The sequence below is a fragment of the Mauremys mutica genome, chromosome 16 (genome assembly GCF_020497125.1).
Source record: "Mauremys mutica isolate MM-2020 ecotype Southern chromosome 16, ASM2049712v1, whole genome shotgun sequence".
In the NCBI taxonomy this organism is placed as follows: domain Eukaryota; kingdom Metazoa; phylum Chordata; order Testudines; family Geoemydidae; genus Mauremys; species Mauremys mutica.
Genome location: NC_059087.1, coordinates 31,355,878 through 31,382,951, shown reverse-complemented (window position 1 = coordinate 31,382,951; position 27,074 = coordinate 31,355,878). Strand labels below are relative to the sequence as shown.

At 48.9% G+C, this 27,074-nt stretch overlaps 1 protein-coding gene across 5 annotated transcripts in view; it reads right to left on the bottom strand.

The window, feature by feature from the left end:
* Positions 1-26,114, bottom strand: part of NF2 (NF2, moesin-ezrin-radixin like (MERLIN) tumor suppressor) — a 98,705-nt gene extending 72,591 nt beyond the window's left edge. The window contains exons 1-2 of one of the 5 annotated variants that reach the window (XM_044989755.1): positions 25,999-26,114; positions 25,094-25,242 (exon numbers count right to left, since the gene is read on the bottom strand). In XM_044989755.1, the coding sequence (XP_044845690.1) occupies positions 25,094-25,168 (75 nt within the window). In that variant the 5' untranslated portion in view covers positions 25,169-25,242; positions 25,999-26,114. Of the gene's footprint in view, positions 1-22,420; positions 22,547-22,578; positions 22,925-25,093; positions 25,243-25,998 lie in introns of those variants that run through there. The other 4 variants (XM_044989754.1, XM_044989753.1, XM_044989752.1 and 1 more) reach the window with 4 other exon arrangements.
* Positions 26,115-27,074: the final 960 nt, after the last annotated feature.

The following is a 27,074-nucleotide window of genomic DNA, read 5'->3' as shown; positions in this document are numbered from 1 at the left end:
GAAGCGAGATAAGCCATTGGTAAAGTTAGTTCCTTGTCCAAATTGCTCAGACTAAGGCTACATGTACACTACCGCGGTAAATCAACCTATGCTACCCAACTCCAGCTACATGAATAACATAGCTGGAGTCGGCGTACCTTAGATAGAGTACCGCGGGGGGTCTACGGGAGAAACTCTCCCGTTGACTTACCTTACTCTTCTCAGCTGGGACAGAGTACAGGAGTCGACTGGAAAGCGATCTGCTGTCGATCTGGCGGGTCTTCACTAGACCCGCTAAATCGACCCCCGGTGAATCGATCTCAGAGCATCGATCCCAGCTATAGTGTAGACCTCCCCTGAATCTCCTAGGCTGCTGCCTGTACGCTGCCACTGAAAGCAAAACAAGAGCATTATATAGTATTAAAAATACACACACAACCAGATAAACAAACATTCTTTTTTGAGGTCAAAATTCATCTATCTTAAAAATAACGACAGTCTGTCAGAGCTACAGAAACTGTCATGGTTTATAGGGAATTAGAGGACTGTGGTAGAAAAGGTAGGATTTGTAAAAAAAATTGAGAGAAGATGGTTATGGGCAGGGGTGGCTCTACGAATTCCGCCGCCCCAAGCAGGGCAGCGCACTGCGCTGCTCGCGCTGCCGGGCGCCGGTTCCGCGCCTCAGCGGGACCTCCCGCAGACGTGCCGCTGATCCCGCGGCTCCGGTGGAGCAGCCGCAGGCATGCCTGCGGGAGGTCCACACGAGCCGCGGGACCAGCGCACCCGCCGCAGGCATGCCTGCGGGAGGTCCACACGAGCCACGGGACCAGCGCACCCGCCGCAGTCATGCCTGCGGGAGGTCCGGTCGTCCCGCAGCTCCGTTGGACCTCCCGCAGGCATGACTGCGGAAGGTCCGCCGGACCCGCCTGCCGCCCTCCTGTTAAAATGCCACCCCACGCGCGCGCTTGGCGTGCTGGGGTCTGGAGCCAGCCCTGGTTATGGGGCATACAGGATCAGAGAGGGCTGTCCATTCATAGGGGACAGTACAAAGGAAGGTACATAGACCACAGAATATGTCTCACGTGAATGACTTAAGTATTATAAGAAGGGAGAAGCAAAGCTGAATTATACCACAGGCAAGGCAGATGTCTCTGATAAGCTAATTCCCAAGTCACACAACCTGTTAGAATTCAATTGGCATTGTGTTCTTTTTTGGTGTGCACACCTCCTCATTGCATCACCAGAAAGTTCAAATTAAAATAGGACCCTCCACTCTGCATTTCCTGTATTTAAAATAAATAAATAAATAAAAAAATAAAATCAGCAGCTTCCAATTGGCACCCACCTCCCGAACATTCTCAGAACGTTATAAGAGCACTGGGCAATCACACATTGATTTGGCAGTTGGCATTTCAGTTACTTCACTGAAATTCACTTTGCAGTCAGGGAAGGGTTTGGGTTTTTTCCCTCTCCTACCTTTTAAAAAGAAAATGTACTGCTGCTGACAACCATATGTTTTTCCCTGAGCTGTTAACTTGCCAGCTATTTGTTGAAGCTCAGCTGCATTAAGAGAGCTCATTGTTACTATCAGTATTGTTACACCACTGTCAAATTGCTGTCATTTGGTATTTATCTACAGGTGGGGAGGGATGTACACAACTATGTTTGAGTATTGTGCAAAAGAAGGGAAGGGGGGGACAGATAGCTCAGTGGTTTGAGCATTGGTCTGCTAAACCCAGGGTTGTGAGTTCAATCCTTGAGGGGGCCACGTAGGGATCTGGGGCAAAAATTGGTCCTGCTAGTGAAGGGAGGGGCTGGACTCAATGACCTTTCAAGGTCCCTTCCAGTTCTAGGAGATTGGTATATCTCCAATTATTACCTTTATCTCCCATTTACTCATCTGCCATCACTTTTTCACACTAAGAATCAAACTAGTGAGGAGGGATAGCTCAGTGGTTTGAGCATTGGCCTGCTAAACCCAGGGTTGTGAGTTCAATCCCTGAGGGGGCCATTTAGGGATCTGGGGCAAAAATCTGTCTGGGGAGTGGTCCTGCTTTGAGCAGGGGGTTGGACTATCTGACCTCCTGAGGTCCCTTCCAACCCTGACATTCTATGATTCTATGAAATTCTGCCCTGATTTACAGCCTCATCGCTTCCTGTGCAACACCCATGAAGTCAATTTGGCCCCACAACTTGCCAGAAAGAGAACCCTGGTTTACTACTGGGTTGAAACATAGGTGTCATGGCTCAGCTATAAGTAGTGCTCAACATCCTGCTAAGGAATCTTACCACAAATACCATACAGTGCCAGCGGTTGGGCCTCCATCTACTGAAAAAAGTCAACTGAACAGCTTTCCAACCAATAAAGAATTAGTTTAAGCCCCAGACCAGGATGCAAGTTTAGACAAATACATTTAGTCTAAACTTGCATCTTGTTGGTTTGGGAGCTTAAATTATTCCTCTATATTGGTTGCAAACCTTTTCATTTCACTTTTAATATAAGACCCACAAACCTCCTGCTGTCAAAGTACAGTCAAACCTCTCAATAACATGCCCCGCCATAACGCGAAATCGCATATAATGCGATCATAGGTTGGCTCCCCTTTAAGGCATAATACCAGTGGTCCCCAAAACCATGGCAGGGGAGAGAAGCTGCGGCCTCGCGCCTGCCAGGGACAGAGAGCACCAGTGCCCGCAACCTCGGAGTTCTCTGTGCCCGGCAGGCACGGGCCCGCGGCTCCTCTTGAAGCCGGAGAGAAGCCACGGCCTCGCACCTGCCGCGGACAGAGAGCACTGGCGCTCGCAGCCTCGGAGTTCTCTGTCCCCGGCAGGCGGGGGGCCGCAGCTCCTCTCCCCTGCTGGGCACTAGGCAGCGCACATCAATGCACCGCGTTGGGGACCACTGACTTAAACTGACTGGCTTGAAACCCCGCTATTTATCGCAATGGAAGTTTTTGGACCCCAAACGTTGCGTTATAGCGGGGTTTCACTGTATTAAGGTCAGGGAATGAGCTGGGGTAGCAGCTAAATCTCTGCAGAGTAAGAATTTGAAGAGGAGTTTTGGATCTAAGATCCCAGGCCTTACAGAAGGGGTTGAACGGAGCACCCACCCTACTGGAAGGACAGTCACCCTACCAGATGTGGAACTTTGCAGAGAAAAGGAGAAAGTGGGGTATGGAAGGAGATACACAAGTGAAGAGCAAAAAATATGGGGCCCCTGGCCAGCCACAAAATCAGCGGGAGTTAGGAGACCAACCTACCCTTAATTCATGGGGAGAAAGAACACCCCCCAAAAAAGCATGGAAAGATGCAATTTCCTTCCTAAATGAATTTGATCATCTCACAATGCCACACAGGGACAGGAGTTCAGACACAGCAGCAGAAATCAGGGATATTACAGTACCTCATCTGGAAGTTTCACCTACTGACAGAACTGCATTACTGTTGCTAGATTACTTTAACAGCTTACATCATGACTAATGTGGAAGCCAGGAAATAATTAACAAGGATTTGAAGGGATCTTAATGAATGTCAGTTACTTAGCATGAGTTAGGCTAGCTGTGACCCTAATGACGTGAGATTTGTAGAAGCAAGATAATGTGAGACAGAGTGAACTGTGTGAAAAGTTATTACGACCTTGCAATTCAGATAACCGAATATGCAGTCTTGCTGTTTCTTAGGAGTGAGACAAATAAGATAGCAGAAAAGCTTATGTATAAACAAAATGTATTTGTTGCTTTTTACCGTCTGTATTATTGCTAGAAATTGTCTGTAACAAAGGTATAAAGCTTGCTGTAATTGTTTACCAGTTGAGAGACCTGTCCGGGACTGGGGTGACCCTGTGTCCTAGGACAGTCTCTCCCTCCATTGTAATTACTGGAGAAATAATAAAGTATTTGATTTTGCTGCACCCAAACAAAAAGCGAGAACTGAGTTTTTCTCCGACACTAAGGATAAGATTATGTCACGGATGTGACAGATTCTGTGAGTTCCAGAGACCTCTGTGACATTTTCCGCTTCAGCCCCAGGAGCGGTGGGGCTGAAAGTATCAGCCAGTGGGGACCCTGGAGCTCTGAGCCACCACAGGCGGTGGGGGGAGCCGGAGCACTCAGCTGCTGTGGGCAGCAGGGGGACCCCAGAGCTCTGAGTCACTGGGGTTGTGGCACAGGCACTGGCGCTGTCAGATGCTGCAGTGTGGGTGCTGGACTCCCTTCTCCCACAGTAGAGCTTGAACTTTTTCCCTGCCTTCGTGGGGTTCAGACTTCAGCCCTCTCCCCGTCAGCCCCCTCCCATTATTTTTAGTAAAAGTCACAGACAGATCAGTTGCCCGTGACCTGTCTGTAACTTTTACTAAATAGAACCATGACAAAATCTTAACCTTAATCATGACACAGTGCTAACTGTACTGGAACATTTAAATAAGACAATCTTGCTGAAAGAAGGTCTATGTTGATCTCCAAGCAGGTTACCTGTACAAAGCCATCTGGCAATATTATAAAACATCTGTGGTCTAGTTCTCAGGGAGGTGGGGCAAACCCAGCTTTTCCATAATGCAGTGATATTAAGAGCTATGCAAGTAGGGTATGTCCACTTAAACCACTGCAGCTGCAGTAGCGCTTCAGTGTAGACACTTACTACAGCAACAGGAGGGGTTCTCCCATCACTGTAGTAAATCCACCTCACCGAGAGGCAATAACTAGGTCAGGGATCGGCAACCTTTGGTGTCTGCAGGTTTGGCCAATTGCAGCTCCCACTGGCTGCGGTTTGCCATTCCAGGCCAATGGGGACTGCGGGCAGAGGTGGCCTGGCCCGCGCCGCTTCCCACAGCCCCCACTGGCCTGAACAGTGAACCGCAGCCAGTGGGAGCTGCAATCGGAACCTGCAGACACTGCAGGTAAACAAACTGCCCCTGCCCACCAGCAGCTTTCCCTGATGGGCTGAGTGCCAAAGGTTGCTGATTCCTGAGGTAAGTCAACAGAAGAACGCTTCCATCAATCTAGTCCTGTCTACAGGGAGGCTTAGGCTGGCTTAGCTACAATGCTCAGGGTGCAGATTTTTCACACCCTGAGCAACACAGCTGAGTTGATCTGATTTTCTAGTGTAAAACCAGCCCTAGGTCTCCATCCTTAATATGCTGCTGATTAATTAAACTTCACACTTCAATGGCAGAAAAACAGGGAGAGAGGGTGGGTTTGTACCTTTAATATTTCCCTAAACAAATTAAAAGCTTTAAAATAAAATCCTAACTGTGTTTATGAAGTTGTACAGTGTAAAAAGACATTAAGCTTCCATTTCTAGGAATTATTATAGATTTGGGTTTAATTTAGAGATGTTAGTTGCACTGTAGACAGATGCAAAGGAGGTTTAATCTCCCAAAATATACATCTGGGAATTGCTATGGGGCAGATTTAAAACAGAATATATTTAAACAAACCAAAACTAGTGCTCTATGAGGTTTAGTACAAAATGAGAGAAGGAGCCCGTGAGAGAGCCTTGTAAAAAGAATTATTAAAGTATGCCCTGTGAGGTATCATTTGAAAACGCCATCTGCTGAACATTATTGCCCTGGTAAAATACATGTATCAACACTAACAACGAGGAGTCCTTGTGGCACCTTAGAGACTAACAAATTTATTCAGATGAAGTGGGTTTTAGCCCATGAAAGCTTATCCTAAATAATTCTGTTACTCTCTAAGGTGCCACAAGGACTCCTTGTTTTTGCTGATACAGACTAACACAGCCACCACTCTGAATGTATCAATATTGTATGTGGGTTATAAGATTCTATTACACATCATTGCTGTAACATGCGCCAAGTTTAAGAAAAGCAGGCTCAAACAAGTGTTCAGAAACAAAGGCCTGGTCTACACTACGAGTTTAGGTCAAATTTAGCAGCATTAAATCGAATGAACCCTGCACCGTCCACACAACAAAGCCATTTACTTTGACATAAAGGGCTCTTAAAATCGATTTCTGTACTCCTCCCCGACGACGAGATAGGTGCTGAAATCTATCTCGCCGGTTCGAATTAGGGTTAGTGTGGACGCAATTTGACGGTGTTGGCCTCCGGGAACTATCCCACAGTGCACCATTGTGACTGCTCTGGACAGCACTTTCAACTCAGATGCACTGGCCAGCAGTACAGGAAAAGCCCCGTGAACTTTTGAATCTCATTTCCTGTTTGGCCAGTCGAGCTCATCATCACAGGTGACCATGCAGTCCGAGAATCGAAAAAGAGCTCCAGCATGGACCGTACGGGAGGTACTGGATCTGATCGCTGTATGGGGAGACGATTCCGTGCTATCCAAACTCCGTTCCAAAAGACGGAATGCGAATACATTTGAAAAAGTCTCCAAGGGCACGATGGAGAGAGGACACAATAGAGACTCACTACAGTGCCGCGTGAAAGTTAAGGAGCTCAGACAAGCGTACCAGAAAACCAAAGAATCAAACGGACACTCCAGGGCAGAGCCGCAGACATGCCGCTTCTACGCTGAGCTGCATGCAATTCTGGGGGGGGGGCTGCCAACACTACCCCACCCCTGACCGTCAATTCTGAGGAGGGGGTACTCTCAGCTATGCCTAAGGATTTTGCAGATGGGGAAGATGAGGAGGAGGACGATGACGACCTTGAGGAGAGCACACAGCACACCGTTCTCCCCAACAGCCAGGATCTTTTTCTCACCCTGACTGAAATACCCTCCCAAGCAGTACATGGTTTGAAAGCAAGCATTTAATGATTAATTTGCCCTGCAGACTTGGGATGCATTCGCGGCCCGTACAGCTAATGGAAAAGTCTGTTAACATGTCTGGGGATGGAGCGGAAATCCTCCAGGGACATCTCCATAAAGCTCTCCTGGAGATACTCGAAAAGCCTTTGCAGAAGGTTTCTGGGGAGAGCAGCCTTATTCCATCCTCCATGGTAGGACACTTGACCACATCATGCTAATAGCAAGTAATCTGGTATCATTGCATGACAAAGCCTGGCAGCGTATGGTCCCGGTGTTTGCTGGCATTCAAGTAACATCCGTTCTTTATCTCACTGTGTTACCCTCAGGAGAATGATATCGTTCATGGTAACCTGGTTGAAATACGGGAGTTTAATTAAGGGGACATTCAGAGGTGGCTGTTCCTACTGGGCTGTTTGCCTGTGGCTGAAAAGAAATCCTCCCCGCAGTTAGCCAACCCCGGGGGGGAGGGGGGTGTGGCATTGGCACTGAGCTGTTCGCATTTGGCTAGCAGGGATCGTCCCTGATACCAGCCACGTGGTGGGGGGAGGGGTAAAGCGATCATCCCTGAGAATTGGATTGTGGGGGGTACTTTGGTTTCTGCTGCTGCACGTTAACACGAAAACTGCAGCACTCACCAGGCTTTGCTTGGTATGGGAAAGGAGGATGCTGCTTTTATGAAGGTTGCAGAAGTCGAAAGACTATGTCTTACCATGGCCGCCTGCAAGCCAAATTCTGTTGCCCGGCCCTGCGACTGTGATCTCCAACACCAAAGCTGCAGGCACTCAATATTAAGATGCAAAATGCGACCTTGTGCCGAAATCACATGTACTATGTAATGTGAATAGTGTTGTTCACCATGAAAGAGTATACCCATTGTCCTGTAAAATGTATCTTTTTAAATACTTCTCTCCCTTTTTTTCCCTCCCGCAGCTGCAAATTTTTCAAGCCTCCCTCCTCCGTTCTCTGAGATCATGCAGTCGACCCGCAATGAAAGAGCTCATCTGAATGAGTGGAAGGACACATCATCACAGTACAGGAAAGCGGCCAATGAACATGAGGACAGGAGGGATGAACGTGAGGACAGGAGGGACGATCGAGATGAGAGGTGGCGGCAGAAAGATCAGGAGTAGGCAGGATGCAACGCTTGGGCTACTGCGGGATCAAACGGACATGCGCCAGCATCTGGTAGAGCTTCAGGAATGGCAGCAGGATCACAGAGTGCCACTGCAGCCCCTGCTTAACCACCCTCCCCAAGTTCCATAGCCTCCTCACCAGACGCCCAAGAACATTGGGGGGGGGAGGCTCCGTGCACCCTGCCACTCCACCCCAGTGGACAGCCCAAGCAACAGAAGGCTGTCGTTCAACAAGTTCTGAAGTGGCCTTTTCCTTCCTTCCTCTCCTCCTCCCACACCCCACCCAGGGTACCTTGTCAGTTCTCTCCCTATTTTTATAATCAATTCATAGAATCATAGAATCTCAGGGTTGGAAGGGACCTCAGGAGGTATCTAGTCCAACCCCCTGCTCAAAGCAGGACCAATCCCCAACTAAATCCCCAAATCCTTAAATGACCCCCTCAAGGATTGAACTCACAACCCTAGGTTTAGCAGGCCAATGCTCAAACCACTGAGCTATCCCTCCTCCTCTTTAAAAAAAAAAAAAAAAAAAAAATTGGAGATATACCTATCTCCTAGAACTGGAAGGGACCTTGAAAGGTCATCGAGTCCAGCCCCCTGCCTCCACTAGCAGGACCAAGTACTGATTTTTGTCCCAGATCCCTAAGTGGCCCCCTCAAGGATTGAACTCACAACCCTGGGTTTAGCAGGCCGTTGAATTCACGGCGGGGGGGGGGGGAGGGGAAGCAAATGAATACAAAACAAATCGGGTCAATTTCTTGTTTTGATCCACTCCATCTATCTTTTACATCTTAGGCTGGCAGCAGACGGTGTAATACGACTGCTAGCCATCATCATCTCCTGGCTGCTCGGCAGAAAATGGGAATGACTTGGCTGAGTCACTCCCACGTCTGCAAAGGCATCCCTGACCGACCTCACCAAGGTCGGCTAAAAGAGCACCCAGGAGTACGATGACAATGGCTACTGGGCATAATGCACCGTCTGCTGCCAAAAAGCAATGAGCTGCTGCTGTATAGCAATGCAGTCCCACGTCTGCCAGCACCCAAGAGACATACGGTGACGGTCAGCTGACCAGGGTCCATGCTTGCCGTGGTATGGTGTCTGCACAGGTAACCCAGGAAAAAAGGTGCAAAACGATTGTCTGCTGTTGCTTTCACGGAGGGAGGAAGGGAGAGGGGGGCCTGACGACACGTACCCAGAACCACCCGCGACAATGTTTTTTGCCCCATCAGGCACTGGGATCTCAACCCAGAATTCCAATGGGCGGGGGAGACTGCGGGAACTATGGGATAGCTACCCACAGTGCAACGCTCCAGAAGTCGACGCTAGCCTCAGTACTATAGACGCACACCACCGAATTAATGTGCTTAGTGTGGACACATGCACTCGACTTTATACAATCTGTTGCCAAAAATCAAATTCTGTAAAATCAGAGTAATTTCGTAGTGTAGACATACCCAAAGACATACCAGCACTCCAGCCAGGTGTTAAGGAGCTATCAAGGCGTAAGCAGCCATTCTTCAGCAACAGGAAAGTATAAACAAGAAATTTCCACTTCAGGGACCATTCAAACCTCATGTCCTGCTTGATCTGCGTGTCACCATGACTGAGCAAGGATGTTTCTACCACAAGAAATTATGTTATAAAGGGAGAGGAAAACACTTGACTTCACGTCTCCTCCTCCCATCTCTCTGCTCACGATATTAACCACTCTCAAAAGAACTGAAGTAAGGGGGAGTGGTCCTAGGCTGAAAGGAGACCCAGTCTGTGGAATTTACTACAGTGTATGGTGAGACAAAACTTTTGCTTTTAAGTTCATTTAAGCTTGTTAAATACTAGCTTGTGCATTACTCATTTCTTTTGTAACCAGTCCTGACTTTTATGCATCACCACTTGTAATCTCTTAAAATCTTTCTTAATAAATTTATCTTATTGTTTTATTTTATCCAGTATGTTTGGATTAGAGTAGGTGGGAAACATCCATTTTCCTTTGATGAAGTGATGGACTTTCTATGAGCGTATACTGTTCAGAAAGGTACTGAGCAGCACAAGACACACATTGCTGGGGGACAAGGCTGGGAGTAAGAATTTGCAGGTGTCACCCTGTATGTAATCCATGAGTGACTCCTCAGCATGCTCATGTATTTCACTGGGAGTGAATTTGCGTGCTGAAGGCTGCGCAAGCAAGTCAGTAGTGGCTGTTCTGACTACAAAGCAGTGTAAAAAGCACCCCTGGCTAGAGACTTAAAGGGACACCAATGGTCAACAGCCCAGACTGTACCTTGGGGAATGTCACATCCACAGGGGTCAGGGGCACTTGATTCATTTACATTTGTTAAAGGCTTTGAGATTTTTGGATTAAAGGCACTAAAGAAGTGCAAATAATTATATTATTCCCACAAAAAAGACCTTTTAAAATAAGAGTTAAGTTTGTTGAAGTTCATTTCCCAGCAACAATACAAAGCATGTAAGCCACCAATTAGAGCTACATAACATACAGCACAACCTCAAACACATGCTCTACCAGCCAGCATCATAACTACCAGATCCCCTCAAACCCTTCACCTCACATCACCATACAGCTGCCAACACACACAGCCAATTCACTTACACACGTGGTGGAGGCAGGGGCAGCAGAACGATGGATGAGGATGGAGACAGAGAAGCAGCATGCAGTGAAGGGCGGACAGGGAGGGAGGCAGGGGAGCAGATGGTGGCGGGCAGGTGGATATCAGGAGACTGGGCGGGAGGTTGTGGGGATACCAAGGGGTTTGAAGTGGGGAGGAAGTAAAAACAGAATTAAAATGCATTCCCTGCCCAAATCTAGGCAATTACTAACAAACTAATCCTTTCCAATATTTCACAGCCTCAATAGCAATGAGGTCCCCAATGGTTGGCCAGAAGCCTTGGGAGTGAACAGCACTGTCAGAAAGACATGGGCAGGGGCAAGCAAATGCAGGAGGAGCAGAAGGCCAGATGTAGTAATTCCCTGCCTTCTCCACCCAATAGACCTGCCATGGCTCATCAGGGAGAAGAGTCCCTGTACTGCCAGCCATAGCAGGAACACTGTAGCAGCTCTCCCCCTGCATGGGACTAACTGGCCATTAGCTCCTCCCAGAACAAAGGAAAAGTTGCTTTGTGCACAAATGACAAGTGAATGGAAAGAGCAAGAATAAATCTGCACCCTACATTTCTCCCATGAGAACAAATCTCTAGGAAGCCGCTTCACCGGCAGCTTCATCCCCTCACCACAAAGTCTTGCCCCTTTGGGGTATGACCATCCTTCCAACCTGAAGACAGACTCTTCATTACAGCTCTGCATGTCTGTGTGTGCGCGGGGCGGGGTGGGGGGGTTCCAGGACAAACATGGCAGTTAGTTGCTGCATATCATTCTTTCACCCCATGTCCCAATGCTATTTTCAGGGTTCATTCCAGGATCCCCATCATCAAAGGCTTAAATTGCAGCAGACTGCCTTTTGGCTGGTTATCAAATCCCCTGCAGCTAAATATAATCCCTCCAACATTGCTTCTAGCCTGGAAGGCAAGGGACGATGGTGGAATGCAAGCCCTGATGTGCTGCCACCAGGCCACAAGTCACCTCCCTTCATTTCTTCCTTCCCCACAAAGATAAGGCTCCCCAACAGCCGCAGCAAAGGATTGTAGCTGAGTTCCCGCAGGTCCTGCTTTTATAACAGCACTGACAGAGAAGACACTGACAATTCTTGTCAGTTTCTCTGTGTGCTTTCAGGAGAAGCTGTGGAAGTTCATCTGCAATGACAAAAATAGAGCTTCTTTAGCAGAAGCCTCCCTGAGGAGTCATTTGAAGATGTAAGACTTGCCAGTTCAAATCCAACCCACATTGTTATCTGACAAATACTGTACAGCCTATAGGAAGTGACAAGTTTTCACACCATAGAAAGCCACTACATATGTTATTAACTGACATTCTTACAGGGAGAGAACAATTGTCTGGTACAAGACAACTCCCCCTCTGTCCCTGGAGAGGAAAGAGGTGTCCTCCTGAGCAATTCTGAGGCCTGGTCTACACTTCGAGGTTAGGTCGAATTTAGCCATGTTAGGTCTACACAACCAACCCCGTTCCGCCAGCCTAAAGGGCCCTTAAAATCGACCGCTGTACTCCTCCTCGACGAGGGGAGTAGCGCTAAAATCGACCTTCCTGGGTCTAATTTGGAGTAGTGTAGACGCAGTGCAGTGCAATTCAATGGTATCGGCCTCTGGGAGCTATCCCAGAATGCTCCAATGTGACCACTCTGGACAGCACTTTCAACTCCGATGCACTTGCCAGGAACACAGGAAAAGCACCGGGAACTTCTGAATTTCATTTCCTGTTTGGTCAGCATGGCGAGCTCAGCAGCACAAGTGACCATGCAGTCCCAGAATCACAAACGAGCTCCAGCATGGAGCTAACGGGAGACATTGGAACTGACTGCAGTATGGGGAGAAGACTCTGGCTGTGGCTACACTTAGCACTTCTTTGAAGCGCTAAGTGTAGTCAAAGCGCCAGCGCTGGGAAAGAGCTCTCCCAGCGCTGTCCGTACTCCACCTCCCTGTGGGGAGTAACGGACAGCACTGGGAGCCGCGCTCCCAGCGCTGGGGCTTTGACCACACTGGCGCTTTGCAGCGCTGCAAATTGCAGCGCTGGAGAGGGTGTGTTTTCACACCCTGCTGCAGCGCTGCAAATTTGTAAGTGTAGCCAAGCCCTCTGTGCAGGCAGAACTCTGATCCAGCAGAAGAAATGCTGATTTTAAATACATATACATACATATATATATATATATATATATATATATATATATATATATATATATGTATGTATGTATGTATATGTGCCAAAATTGCACAGCGCATGGTGGACAGAGGCTACACCAGGGATGCACAGCAGTGCCACATGAAAATTAAGGAGTTCAGGTAAGCCTACCAAAAGACAAAGGTGGTAAACGGTTGCTCCAGATCAGAGCCCCAAACATGCCATTTCTATGATCAGCTGCATGCCGTTCTAGGGGGGGACCCTACTAGTACCCCAACACTCTCCGTGGACACCTGCAAGGTGGCAGCCTCATGCAACACGGATGAGGATTTTGTGGATGAGGAAAAGGAGGAGGAGAATGCGCAGCAGGCAAGTGGAGAATCCGTTCTCACCAGCAGCCGGGACCTTTTCCTCACCCTGGAGCCAATACCGTCCCAGGCAGTGATGAGCTGCCAAAATCTTAACAACGGATTCCCTATAAAAAGTTCTGATTTAACAACGGGTTCCCTATAAAAAGTTCTGATTTAAGGGATGTGCGACAGCATGTATTTTTTGTACCAATAGGGTTACCATACGTCCATATTTTCCCAGGAGGTGATTAAGAACCGAAAAGCCTGACATGTCCAGGAAAATACAGATGTATTTTAACCCTACCTAAAGTTCTTTTTTAAAAAGATGGGGCTGAACTAGAAATGAGCTCCGTTTCACATGTGTGGGTGGTGATCAGGGACAGTCTCAATTTTTGGGTCTTTTTCTTATATAGGCTCCTATTACCCCTCACCCCCGTCCCGATTTTTCACACTTGCTGTCTGGTCACTCTAGGGTGTGCACATGTGTGGGTCCCAGCTGCTCCCTGCCCCCCCCTCATTAAAGCACGTGTGCAGGGTTACTGCCCTGGGAACTGCAGGGCACCAGTGGATGTGGGGCTGGCTGCAGATAGGGGCGTGGGGCAGGGCTAGCTGGAGGCAGGGAGTGACACGGGCTGGCTGTGGGCAGGTGATGCAGACGGGCGGGCTGCGGGCGGCTGTGGGCAGAGGCTGGCTGCGGGCAGGGGGTGGCTGTGGCAGGGGCTGGGGGCAGGGGGCGGCTGCGGGCGGCTGCGGGCAGGGGCTGGCTGCGGGCAGGGGCTGGCTGTGGGCAGGGGCTGGCTGGGGGCAGGGAAGGCGGGGGAGGGGCGCAGATACTCACCCGGGGGGAGGGGCTGGGAGCAGCAGGAGGCAGCCGGGGACTCACCAGGCAGCAGCCGGAGCCCCAGGGCCAGAGGTCCAAAGAGCAGGAGCAGCAACAGGGCCAGGAGGCAGCTCACATGGCTCTCGCAGCACAGCGCAGCGCCCCCCGGCGGCCGGGAGGAGGAATTACAGGCTTCCCAGGCAGAGCCCATCAAAGCTTCCCTCGCAGGGAAGCTAGTTAACAAGCGGTTCTAAAACCGCTTCTAAATTTAACAACGGGTTCGCGCGAACCGGCTCTAGCTCACCCCTGGTCCCAGGGCCTATTGCTCCCGGACCCTGAAGGCGGAGAAGGCACCTCTGGTGAGTGCACATTTGTAACGACACTACAGGGGTTAAAAGCAATTTGATTTGCCCTGAGCAATTGGGATGCATTCGCAGCCAGTACAGCTAATGGAAAAGTCTGTTAACGTGTCTGGGGATGGAGCGGGAATCCTCCAGGGACATCTCCATGAAGCTCTCCTGGAGGTACTCTGAAAGCCTTTGCAGAAGGTTTCTGGGGAGGGCTGCCTTATTTCATCTTCCAAGGTAGGACACTTTACCACACCAAGGCAATAGCAACTGGTCTGAAATTACAGCAGCACAAAACATGGCAGCCAATGGTCCTGGGTTTTGGTCACATTCATGCAACATTCGGTCTTTATCTTTCTGTGTCAGTCTCAGGAGAGTGATATCATTCATGGTCACCTGGTTGAAATAGGGGAAGTTTTGTAAGGGAACAGTAATCCCTCTGTTTGCTGATCCCTGACACATTAGACCCTAGGCATGCTAGGCTGTTTGCGCTTGGTTAAAAAGGATCATTCCGGAGAATCACCTTCCCTCCATGGGGTTGAGGAGTGTGCTGCACATCCACCCCAAAACCACAGCCTCTCCTTTTAAACGGCAAAAACAACCGACATTAGTTGCTATGGGGAAGGAGGGCGCTGCAGTTTGAAACCTCTCTCACATGTCATGAATGCGGAAGAAGCCAACCCCACATAACCTTTGGCTTACCATGGCTGCCTGCAAACCGAATTCTGTCGCCTAGCCGTGTGTGATGTGTCACCACACCAGCAAGCACTTAATATAAAAGGCAAAACGCGACCCTGTACCTAAAACACATGTGCTGCCTGCTGTGAATTGCTTGATTCACTGTGAAAGAGTCTCCCTTTTGTTCTCAGAAATGTATCTTCTGTAAAGTCTACTCTCCCTTTTCCCCCCCTGCAGCTGCAAATGCTTCTATGCTCCCTGCATCAACTCCATTCCTGAGGTTATCGCAGATTAGAAGGTGAAAAAAACCGCACTCGCAATGACGTTTTCAGAGCTCATGCAATCTTCCCGCACTGATTGGGCACAGCTGAATGCATGGAGGCATTCGGTGGCAGAGGCCAGGAAAGCATACAGTGAGTGTGAGCGGAACACGCAGGAGGAGATGCTGAGGCTAATGGGGGAGCAAATGGACATGATGAGGCATCTGGTGGAGCTGCAGGAAAGGCAACTAGAGTACAGAACCCGGCTGCATCCATTGTATAACCGCCTACCCTCCTTGCCAAGTTCCATATCCTCCTCACCCAGATGCCCAAGAAGAGGGGGGAGGGGGAGGCTCCGGGCACCCTGCCACTCAACTCCAGGGGATGGCTCAAGCAAAAGAAGGCTGTCATTCAACCCCCTAACCCTAATCCTAACCCTTCCCTCCTCCCCCACTCCACCCATTATCAAACCCTTTGTACACCTAGGCTTCCTTTTACTAATCAGCGTTGTCAGTGATCTCAAGTATTTTTTAATAAATAAAGAATGAATGGATTCAGAACAATAGGGACTTTATTTTCTGAGCCAGCTGTGGTCAAAAGGGGGAGGGGGATTGTCTTACAGGGAAGGGATTAAGAAGGGATAGAATGGATAAAACAGTCTGTCTGGGCAAAAATCACATTGAGGAAGAAAGCTACTAGAGCCTCCCCTGATATAGTGCTTGGGGTGTGCTATAGACCATTTGGATATGGATAGAAGTAAATACTAATGGGAATTGTGTGATCATGGGAGACTAACTTCCCAGATATAGACTGGAGGACAAATGCTAGTAATAATAATAGGGCTCAGATTTTCCTAGATGCGATAGCTGATGGATTCCTTCACCAAGTAGTTGCTGAACCAACAAGAGGGGATGCCATTTTAGATTTGGTTTTGGTGAGTAGTGAGGACCTCATAGAAGAAATGGTTGTAGGGGACAACCTTGGTTCAAGCGATCATGAGCTAATTCAGTTTAAACTAAATGGAAGGATAAATAAAAATAGATCTGGACTAGGGTTTTTTATTTCAAAAGGGCTAACATTAAAGAATTAAGGAAATTAGTTAGGGAAGTGGATTGGACTGAAGAACCTGGGGATCTAAAGGTGGAGGAAGCCTAGAATTACTTCAAGTCAAAGTTGCAGAAACTATCAGAAGCCTGCATCCCAAGATGGGGGGAAAAATTCATAGGCAAGCTGGATGACCAAGCATCTCAGAGAGGTGATTAAGAAAAAGCAGAAAGCCTACAAGGAATGGAACATGGTTTTACAAAAGGTAGATCGTGCCAAACCAACCCGATCTCCTTCTTTGAGAAGGTAACAGATTTTTTTAGACAAAGGAAATGCAGTGGATCTAATTTACCTCGATTTCAGTAAGGCATTTGATACAGTTTCACATGGAGAATTATTAGCTAAATTGGAAAAGATGGGGATCAATATGAAAATTGAAAGGTGGATAAGGAACTGGTTAAAGGGAGACTACAACAGGTCGTACTGAAAGGTGAATTGTCAGGGAGGGAGGTTACTAGTGGAGTTCCTCAGGGATCGATTTTGGGACCAATCTTTTTATTACTGACCTTGGCACAAAAAGTGGGAATGTGCTAATAAAGTCTGCAGATGACACAAAGCTGGGAGGTATTGCCAATACAGAGAAGGACTGAGATATCATACAGGAAGATCTGGATGACCTTGTAAACTGGAGTAATAGTAATTGGATGAAATTCAGTAGTGAAAAGTGCAAGGTCATTCATTTAGGAATAACAAGAACTATTGTTATAAGCTGGGGAGGCATCTGTTGGAAGTAACAGAGGAGGAGAAGGACCTCGGAGTATTGGTTGATCACAGGAGGACTATGAGCTGCCAGTGTGATATGGCTGTGAAAAAAGCTAATGCGGTCTTGGGATGCATCAGGCGAGGTATTTCCAGTGGAGATAAGGAGGTGTTAGTACCGTTATACAAGGCACTGGCGAGACCTCATCTGGAATATTGTGTGCAGTTCTGGTCTCCCATGTTTAAGGAGGATGAATTCAAACTGGAACAGGTTCAGAGAAGGGCTACTAGGATGATCTGAGGAATGGAAACCCTGTCTTATGAAAGGAGACTCAAAGAGCTTGGCTTGTTTAGCCTAACCAAAAGAAGGCTGAGGGGAAATATGATGGCTCTCTATAAATATATCAGAGGGATAAATATTAGGGAGGGAGAGGAATTATTTAAGCTCAGTACCAATGTGGACACAAGAAAAAATGGATATAAACTGGCTATCAGGAAGTTTAGACTTGAAATTAGACGAAGGTTTCGAACCATCAGAGGAGTGAAGTTCTGGAACAGCCTTCCAAGGAGAACAGTGGAGGCAAAAGACATATGGCTTCAAGACTAAGCTTGATAAGTTTATGGAGGGGATGATATGATGGGATAGCCTAATTTTGGCAATTAATTCATCTTTGACTACTAGTGGTAAATATGCCCAATGGCTTGTGATGAGATATTAGATGGGGTGGGATCTGAGGTACTACAGAGAATTCTTTCCTGGGTGTCTGGCTGGTGAGTCTTGCCCACATGCTCAGGGTTTAGCTGATTGCCATATTTGGGGTTGGGAAGGAATTTTCCTCCAGGGCAGATTGGCAGAAGCCTTGAAGGGTTTTCGCCTTCCTCTGCAGCGTTGGGCACGGATCACTTGCTGAAAGGTTCTCTGCACCTTAAAGTCTTTAAACCATGATTTGAGGACTTCAATGGCTCAGACACAGGTTTGATACAGGAGTGGATGGGTAAGATTCTGTGGCCTGCGTTGCGCAGGAGGTCAGACTAGATGATCATAATGGTCCCTTCTGACCTTAAAGTCTATGATTCTAAGTACATTCACCAAAGGGTGCGGCTTTGCATCAAGGACAAACGCACACAACTGTCACACCGTAGCCTGGTCAGTCATTAAACTGTTTTTCAAAGCCTCTCTGATGCGCAGCGTGTCTCGGTGTGCTCTTCTAATTGCCCTGGTGTCTGGCTGTTCAAAATTGACCACCAGGTGATCTGCCTCAACCTCCCATCCTGCCATAAACATCTTCACCTTACTCTCACAGATATGAAGCACATAGCAAGCAGCAATAACAATGGGAATATTGCTTTCGCTGAGGTCTGACCTACTCAGCAAGCTGCGCCTGCATCCCTTTAAACATCCAAAGGCACATGCTACCACCATTCTGCACTTGCTCAGCCTACAGTTGAACTGCTCCTTACTGCTGTCCAGGCTGTCTGTCTACGGCTTCATAAGCCATGGGAGCAAGGGGTAGGCTGGGTCCCCAAGGATAACTATTGCCATTTCAACATCCCCAACAGTAATTTTCTGGCCTGGGAAGAAAGTTCCTTCTTGCAGCTTTCCTTAGCAGAAGGGTACGGATTGCCCTGGCTACTTGGATCACAGCAGCCCCCACCATAGATTTGCCCACTCCAAACTGATTACCAACTGACCAGTAGCAGTCAGGCATTGCAAGCTTCCACAGGGCTATCGCCACTTGCTTCTCAACTGTTGGGGCAGGTCTCATCTTGGTATTCTTGAGCTTCAGAGCGGAGGAAAGCAACTTAAAGTTCCATGAAAGTGGCCTTACGCATGTGAAAGTTTCGCAGCCACTGGGAATCATCCCATACCTGCAACACTATGCAGTCCCACCAGTTTGTGCTTGTTTGCCGGGCCCAGAATCAGCGTTCCACTGTATCAACATGCCCCAGTGCCACCAGGATATCCCAACTGCCCCATCCCGTGCTTTCAGGAACGTCTGTGTCCATGTCCTCCTCACAATCTTCCTCGTGCTGGCGGCTCCTAGCTAGGCTCTGCACATACTGCAGGATAATGCGCGAGGTAGTTACAATGCTCACAAAAGCAGTGTGCAGCTGAGCGGGCTCCATGCTTGCTGTGCTATGGCATCTGCACGGATAACCCAGGAAAAAAGGCATGAAATGATTATTTGCCATTGCTTTCAAGGAGGGAGGGAGGAAGGAGACTGATGACATGTACCTAAAAATCACCCACAACAATGTTTTTGCCCCATCAGGCATTGGGAGCTTAACCCAGAATTCCAATGGGCAGCAGGGACTGTGGGATAGCTACCCACAATTCACCACTCTGTGAGTCAATGCTAACCACAGTATTGAGAACGCACTCCACCAACCTAATGCGCTTAGTGGGGACATGCATGATCAACTGTATAAAATCGGTTACTAAAGATCAACGTCTATAAAATCAACCTAATATCGTAGTGCAGACATGCCCTGAGATACACAGTTGAGGGAAGTTTGCATTGCTATGCTCTATTATCTCTACCTCTTCTGGGGATTGAGGATTTCATTATCCAGGGCCATTAATGACATTTTACAAATGATAAAAACATACAAGGCCAAATTCACCCCGGCATAATTGCATTGGAGTCAATGGAGTTACAGCAGACCCATGACTCTTTTTAAACTACTTGTAAAAAGGTTGTGCTTTTTTAAATGGAGGGCAACATCAGCTTCCTATCATCCATTACCCAATTTAGAAGTCCACCGGATCATTAGAAAACACAGCAATATGAGTTAGGCTTATGAGGGTTAAATATCAACCACAAAGAAAAAACAGTGTTTATAAACTATTATAAGCTAGAAAATTGAAATATTGAAGAAACAACAGATGGAAAAGGAAGAGAAAGCCACAATAAAATCCCTTTAGCCTACACATCTTCTTGAACAATTTTCAGCTACTAGAGAGGCCCAATAACCCATATAAGATTTGAAGGCTTTGTTTATCATTGTCACAGACAGCATTTGATCAGTCATTCTAGGAGCTTAGATTTAAACTACACCAACCAGTATAACTCAAGATCTACAAAAGCCAATTCACTGGTTGCTCAGTAGCAAGTGCAAAATAAATGAGTTACAAACAACTCTTTTTGCCCCCACTTACTGAAAAACCTCTCATTTTGGGCTCAAGTTTTCCATGCTTGATCTTAGCTGAAACAAGATGTATTTATTTAAGAACATAAGGAGAGAATCCATTCAATTGTTTTTTATTTAAATTAGGCCAGGGTGTGGGTATTGAATATTAACGTTCCTTATTCTTAAAGGTCACTCACAAACAGGAACCAAAAATGGGTTTATGCCCTCTTTGTTCAGGGTGGGCATAAAAGTCTGAAAGTGGCCTTTTTTTAACTGGGGGAGCTACTACTCCTTAGAAATCAGTAATATCAAGTCTTCTCTTTCCTTTTTGAAGGTCTTCTTGGAGGACCAGAGAACACAAAGCTTTCTCAGACCTTAACTGAAGGGGCAGAAGAGTTGAATTTTTAACAGAGATTTTTTTCTTTCTAACTGATTTCAGAGTAGCAGCCGTGTTAGTCTGTATCAACAAAAAGAACAGGAGTACTTGTGGCACCACAAGTACTCCTGTTCTTTCTAACTGTTGTCAAGTATTTGAGTTAAACAGGAGAGGGTGTTTAAAAAAAAAAAAAGCCAAGAGTTTTAAGTAGTGTCATTCCTCTCTCAATCGCTCAGACTGAGGAGGGTCGCTGATAGCCTCCCTCAAGGCAGTATATTATAATTAAGGCTAAGATTGTGTCACAGATATTTTTCATAAAAGTCACGAACAGGTCACAGGCAAAAAAGAAAAAGTCACGGAAGCCATGACCTGTCCGTGACTTTTACTAAAAATATCTGTGACAAAATGGGGGTCTGTGGAAGCCGGCAGTGACCAGGAGCTATGGGGTACCCTGTGGCAGACAGGAGCTGTGGGGTACCCTGCTGCCTGCGGCAGCTTGGAGCTCTGGGGGCCACCAGAGGTGGTGGGGGTACCCTGCTGCTCCCTGCCCCTGTGGGCAGTGGGGGACCCTGCAGCTCCTGACCACCACAGGCTGAAGGCATGGAGGTCACTGGAAGTCACGGATTCCGTGACTAAATCATTGCTTATTCTCAGAGGCAAGTATAATTAAGGCTAAGCACTCAAACTAGAGAGACAGTGTGCTAGGAGTACCTAGAGAGAGCAAGCAGTAGAGTGGCCATCACATCAGCAACCTGACATGAGTATTGAGAGGAAGCTTCAAGTGTAATTAGACACCTTCTAGCTGTGGACTAATTGGAGGCCCAAATCAAGTCTGGAGACAACAGCCTGCCAGGATTCTCAGCACCCACCCCTTCCAGTAGTTGAGGGGTGAAGACTTCTCATCAGAGCAATGCCTCTGGATTTATCTGATGGACCCCTCCAAATCCTCCCTCACGTTGTTTGCATCATTCTCCAGATAGCAAGTGCTTGGATACTGTACATTCTTAGGACTCCAGCTTAGTGACATTTTGCCTAGGAACAAGTTATTTACCAACATAATAGGGGATGACCCAGAGCCAACTTGGTTATTTTGCAGTATAATCAGAGCAATTATTTTTTGACCCCACCCCCAATTCCTTTGCTCAAGGATGAGTTGTACCATTCCGGTAGAGGTTGGGAGTCACAAGAGAATTGCACTGAGGAACCTTCTGTGCGAAGACATGACTTCCCCTCTTCTATATTATCGCACAGTACCCTGGAACCTCCCACAACAAGACACAACTGCATCCCCTCTGGTGTACCACAGCACCAAGGAACCTCCTGCACTGACACACAAGTTCTTTATATTCATACCGTTTCTCTCCCAACACATCTTTTGGGTAAGTCATTACACTTTGTTGCTAGATTAACAATGGATTCCTAGAGGGCCTCCCTGTAGTCTTCCAGTGCCTGTACAATGCAGGCATATGAAAACCAGCACCATTTACGAATAGGGCTTCGTAACCACAACAGATGCAGGTGGCCGTGAGTAGATCCAAGGACATTCAAACTGAAACCGCACATGTTCCAACTTTGGCTACAAACACATTCATCTCTCAAGAGACACTCCAGAGGAGCTGTACAATATTTAGCTAGCAGGTCCCCACCACTGGTAGAAAGGAAAATCAGTGGGGAGGGGGGACACCAGAAAGTGGATTCAGTGGGGAGCACTTTTCTCTGGTGTACCAATAAGCCAGAGCCCCCAACAGGATGCAATGGGCCATTTGGGGGGCGGGAAGTACTCGGTTTTAGATGATATCAAGCCCATTTTTGTTCATTAAAGTTCACTTAAAGCGTTTCACAAGGGTGTGCTAGCCCTGGGTCCTGACCACATTCCACCTCGGGGAGCTACATCGTGCCTCCCTCAACCCCCTGCAGCCAGACGGTCCCGGTAATCCCCGTCGGGCCTGCCAGCACCGGCGCGCGGCCCCCCGGGGCCACGCTCCAGCCCAGGGCGGGGGTTTCTGTGCCGGCCAAGGAGCAGGCCGCCCGGCGCTCGGTTACCTCGCAGCTGAACTCCATCTCGGCGTCCATGGTGACGATCCGCACAGTGAAGGTTTTCGGCTGTTTTCTCTTCAGCGAGCTGAAGCTCATCCGAGACGCTATGGCACCGGCCATGGTGGGGCGCCGGGGACCCCCGCCTCGGCCCCAGGCAGGCGCCGAGAAGGCCCGACGCCCGCCCGGTGCAGTACCGGACTCGGGCAGGTCAGCCAACCCCGCCGGCTTGCACCGGCCTGACGCCGGGCCCGGGCTCACCCCAGCGCGGGACAGGGGTCGGCAAGACCTGGCCTAGGGGCCGGGGTGGGGGTCGGCGGGACCTAGCCGGGGGCGGGCGGGAGCTCGGGGCCCTGGCCCGTGGGACGGGGCGGCCTCCACCGCTCCGGGGGCCGCTCGGGGATCGGGCCCTGCCGGGGGGCGGGGCTGCTCTCAGGGGCGGGGGTCCGCAGAAAGCAGCGCTACCTGCCTCACAAAGCTCTGCTCGCCTCAGCCAGCGCAGCCTAGCCGCACCGCTCTCCGCCATTGGCCCAGCAGCCCTCCAGGGGCGGGACACCGCCCTTTCTCCCGCCTCCCGGAGGGGCATCTTAACCAATAGAATGTTTCTCCCCCTAGACTTCGGAGTTATCTACAATTTGACTGGCTATTGGCGCTGCCATTCGGTAGCCTTTGATATCCATACGGTCCCGCCTTCCTAGCAGGGTTGGTTGAGAGACTGCTGAGCACGGCAGGCCGCTGGTGGGAAGGCGAAGCATGGGCTCTGGCTCCCCCTAGTGGTAGCCCTCCCCCTGCTCAGCCTCACGGCCGGGGGTCCCCTCTGTGACAGCGAACCGGGAGGAAACGTCACAGCAGCACACATGGGCAGGGCAGGGCAGGGCAGGGGCGCTGAAACAGTTCTTATAGTGGGGGGTGTTGATGATGGAAACCACGTATTTGGTGTTTGTTATTACTGCTTCAAGTCAGGGGGTGCAGCAGCATCCTCAGCATCCCTAGTTCCAGCACCACTGTACATGGGGTGTGGGGGCCCTCACAGATCTGTGCATGGTCATGTTTGCCCCCACCACAGCAGACTGATAGGATAGCACTATCTGTCATCGTCACGTCAGCATCACACCAGGACGACCGCCGTGCAAGACACTATGATGTTGCACAGCACAGTGAAAACACTGTTTACACATAGCCTTGGAAGGATTCGATTTTTATCAGTAAACATCAATTTCACCATGTACACACACAGACCCATGCAAAAACATCCCCATCAGTAATAACCAAAACTGGCAGATAGGCAAAAGAAGAAAAATGCTGCCTCAGAGCTTGGGTTAAGGATACTTTGTCTATTTTGACATGTGATGTTGCCAAGTGGCGCTTTAACAGTCATAGACCTTTAACATTCTGAATTTCATCATCTCTTGCCATTAAATAATTATTGTCTCAGCTGCCCTGCCCAGAATTTCCTGCAACTGTAAACATCTTGGTGGATCAATAACTGAAAAATATGCTTAAAATCCATAATTTTGCACAACCGGGAAAATGTAAATAGACAACAATTTAAAAATAAATGCTTATAAATAAACATTGATATTATCCATCAAAATGTTTACACTTGATTGTAGCCAAAAGGCTGAGAAGTGATATCAGTTGAAATTATTGAAAAAAAATTAAATTTAATTTTGCCAAGCCTCCTCACAGGCTAGCACTAGTAGAGTAAACTCCAGAAGGTGGCTGGCAAACCTGAGCTCCTAGAAATTTTACATGTAGCAAGAGTAGTGTCTACAGACTCATGGATTCTATTCCAACTTCTGCCACGCTCACCATGAGTTCTTAGACAGGGTATTTAATTTCAGTGGGTCTCTCTAGTTCACCCCTGTGCTGTGGGTTTGCTAGCATAAGGGGTCACTAAGCTGATGGATCTGTGCCCTAGGGAATTTCCCCTATGTAGGGAGCTTTCCCTGATGGCACAGAGGAGAAATGGGGCTGTTGCACTCTAGTTATTCCAAGCTGTTGGAACAGTCATATGGACCCTAGGCAGCCAGGAGGCAAGTTGGGCTGCTCTGAGGGATGAAGAAGCCCACAGCTGGCTCAGGGCAGGCAAGACACAAAGGAGGCCCAGCCTTCTTGGGCCCTGTGCTGAGCTCAGCTCTGGCACTGGAATGCAATGAGCTATGTGTGTCAGCTTCCTTATCTGTAAAATAGGGATCCTGATCCTTCCCTGACTCCCAGGATAGAGGGGTTGTGAGGCTTATTGAGTTAAAACCTGTGTTACCCACACTTCCACAGTGGATCTCTCTGTCTCCCTATAGTGGCTAGTCCCAGGCATAGGTGCTGGCACTTGGTGTGCTGGGGGTACTGCAGCATCCCCTGGCGTGAAGTGGTTTCCATCATATCCAAGGTTTACAGTTTGTTTCAATGGCTCTCAGCACCCCCACTATACAAACTGTTCCAGCACTCCTGGTCACAGGGGCATTGGAACAGGGGCAGGTCGGGGGCCCTGACCTCATCACTTTTAAAAGCTCAGAGCACATGGCAGGAAGGGGATAAAAACCCTAAGGCAAAGGACCTAGCACCTCTGTGCTGCTTGGAGGGCAAGGTGTTTCTAGGCATAAGCAAGAACTCCCCAGCAACTTAGCCTGGGTTAGCCCTAAAGGACAATTACAGCTTGCTGATGATAGAAGCCTATATTACCTTTTGAAACGTGAGCTTGTAACCCATTTGTGTGTCTATGTTCACTTGCTTTAGCCTTGTAAATAACTCTCCCATGTCCTTTTCCTCCTTGATAAATCTTCATGTAGTTTATTATAGGGTCAGCTACAAACATTGTCTTTGGATGAGACCTAAAGAGTAATTGCCCTGAGGTAAGTGATTGGTCCTTTAGGATTAGGAGTAACTTGCATCTGACGAAGTGGGTATTCACCCATGAAAGCTCATGCTCCAATACGTCTGTTAGTCTATAAGGTGCCACAGGACTCTTTGCTGCTTTTACTGAATATTGCTGTGATCCTTCTTGGTGTAAGGGGCCATCTATCACAGAGCTACACTCACCTGGGTGGCAAGACAGACCAGAGCACCCATAGGGACTGTCTGTGACTCCGTGTTCAGGCTGTGAAGGTGCCTGAGGAGTTTGTACTTGATGCAATCAAAGTTTAGAACTCACAACCAATTTGGGGATGGTGCCCTGGTTTCTAACAGCCTGCTGTGAGGTTGGTACTCACGCTCTTGGGAGTGTCACACCACTTATAGGGGTTCATGAGTCCACTTCAGCCTTGGAGCATTGCAGCAACTCACCAGCATGGTGCCTCCCACTGGACATCCAGGGAATTAGCTCACCAGCCTCCGGAGCAGCCTCTGTCGGCCAGCGTCCCTCCTGGACCCCAGTGCCCCTTTTCCCAGTACCCCCCCAGTCTCTGGGTCTCCCCTCCCAGGGGAACCCCCTATCCCCACCTCACCTCAGTCTATGGCTACTGCCAGTCACCATCTAGCCCCCACTCACTGGGGCAGACTGCAGTGTACAAGCCATTCATCACTGGCTAGCAGGGGGTTGGACCTGCTGCCTCTGCCTACCCCAGGCTACCCCTCTGTAGCCCCAGTACCTGTTCTGGCCTTTGTCAAGGCCTGCAGCCAGGGGGTCCTCCAAGCTGGAGCTCCCCAGCCCTACTCCACTCTAGGTGCCCTGCTCAGCAACCAGGGCCTTCTCTCTAGGGGCAGGGGGGCTCTGTCAGCTCCTGGCTCACAGTCCTTTTCTAGGGCCAGCTGTGGCCTGACTGGGGTGTGGCCCAGCTGCGGCTGCTTCCCCAATCAGCCCAGCCTTTAGCTTTCGGCCCAGGCTTACTGGTTCCCCGCCACAGCCCTCTCCGAGGGCAGGAGTGGGGTTAGTCTGTGTTCTTTACCCAGGCAAGAGAGCTTCATGCACTGAAGTCCCAGGCCCAATCCCTCCACCTGATGCCCCATCCAGGGGAACACGTCACATAAAGCAGGAAGGTAGAGGAGGGCAAAGCACCGTTTCTGTGATTCCATTTTTCAGGGGTGGCCAAACATGCAGCCTACGGTGTTCTCCAGTGAAGCTTGTGGGCGTGGATGCCTCCATCTTCTTTACTGAAGCATGGCCTGTGCTGCAGCACCTACAGCTCCAGCTGAGCATTGTCATGGGCCACACTGCATTTGATGAGGGACAGAATGTGAAGAACATCCTCATTGCTTCAGATGCGTGTGTGCAGGGGGGTCCTTCTGCCAGGTCTGGAGAACTCAGCAGGGGGATGGGAGACAGCAGATCTTGAGTTCTAATCCTGACCCCACCACTGCCATGCTCCATGGTGGTGGGTAAGTCACTCCTATAACTCTGGACTGTTATTTCTGAACTAGGGGGTCACACACTGTGTTGCTCCTGTAGGTCGAGCTCTGCGTGTTATCCAGTATTTTAAGGGCAAATGGAGGTGAGGGGCTGGGGCTGGTTGTAGGGTTGCCAGGCATCTGGTTTTCAACCAGAATGGCCCAGTTGAAAAAGGACCAGTTTAAAAGAGAACTAGATAAATTCATGGAGGTTAGCTGGCTGGAGGGGGGCATGGGCCCTGGCTGGGGGAGCTGGCTGGAGGGGGGCATGGGCCCTGGGGGGGGGAGCTGGCTGGAGTGGGGGCATGGGACCTGGTGGGAGGAGCTGGCTGGAGGGGGG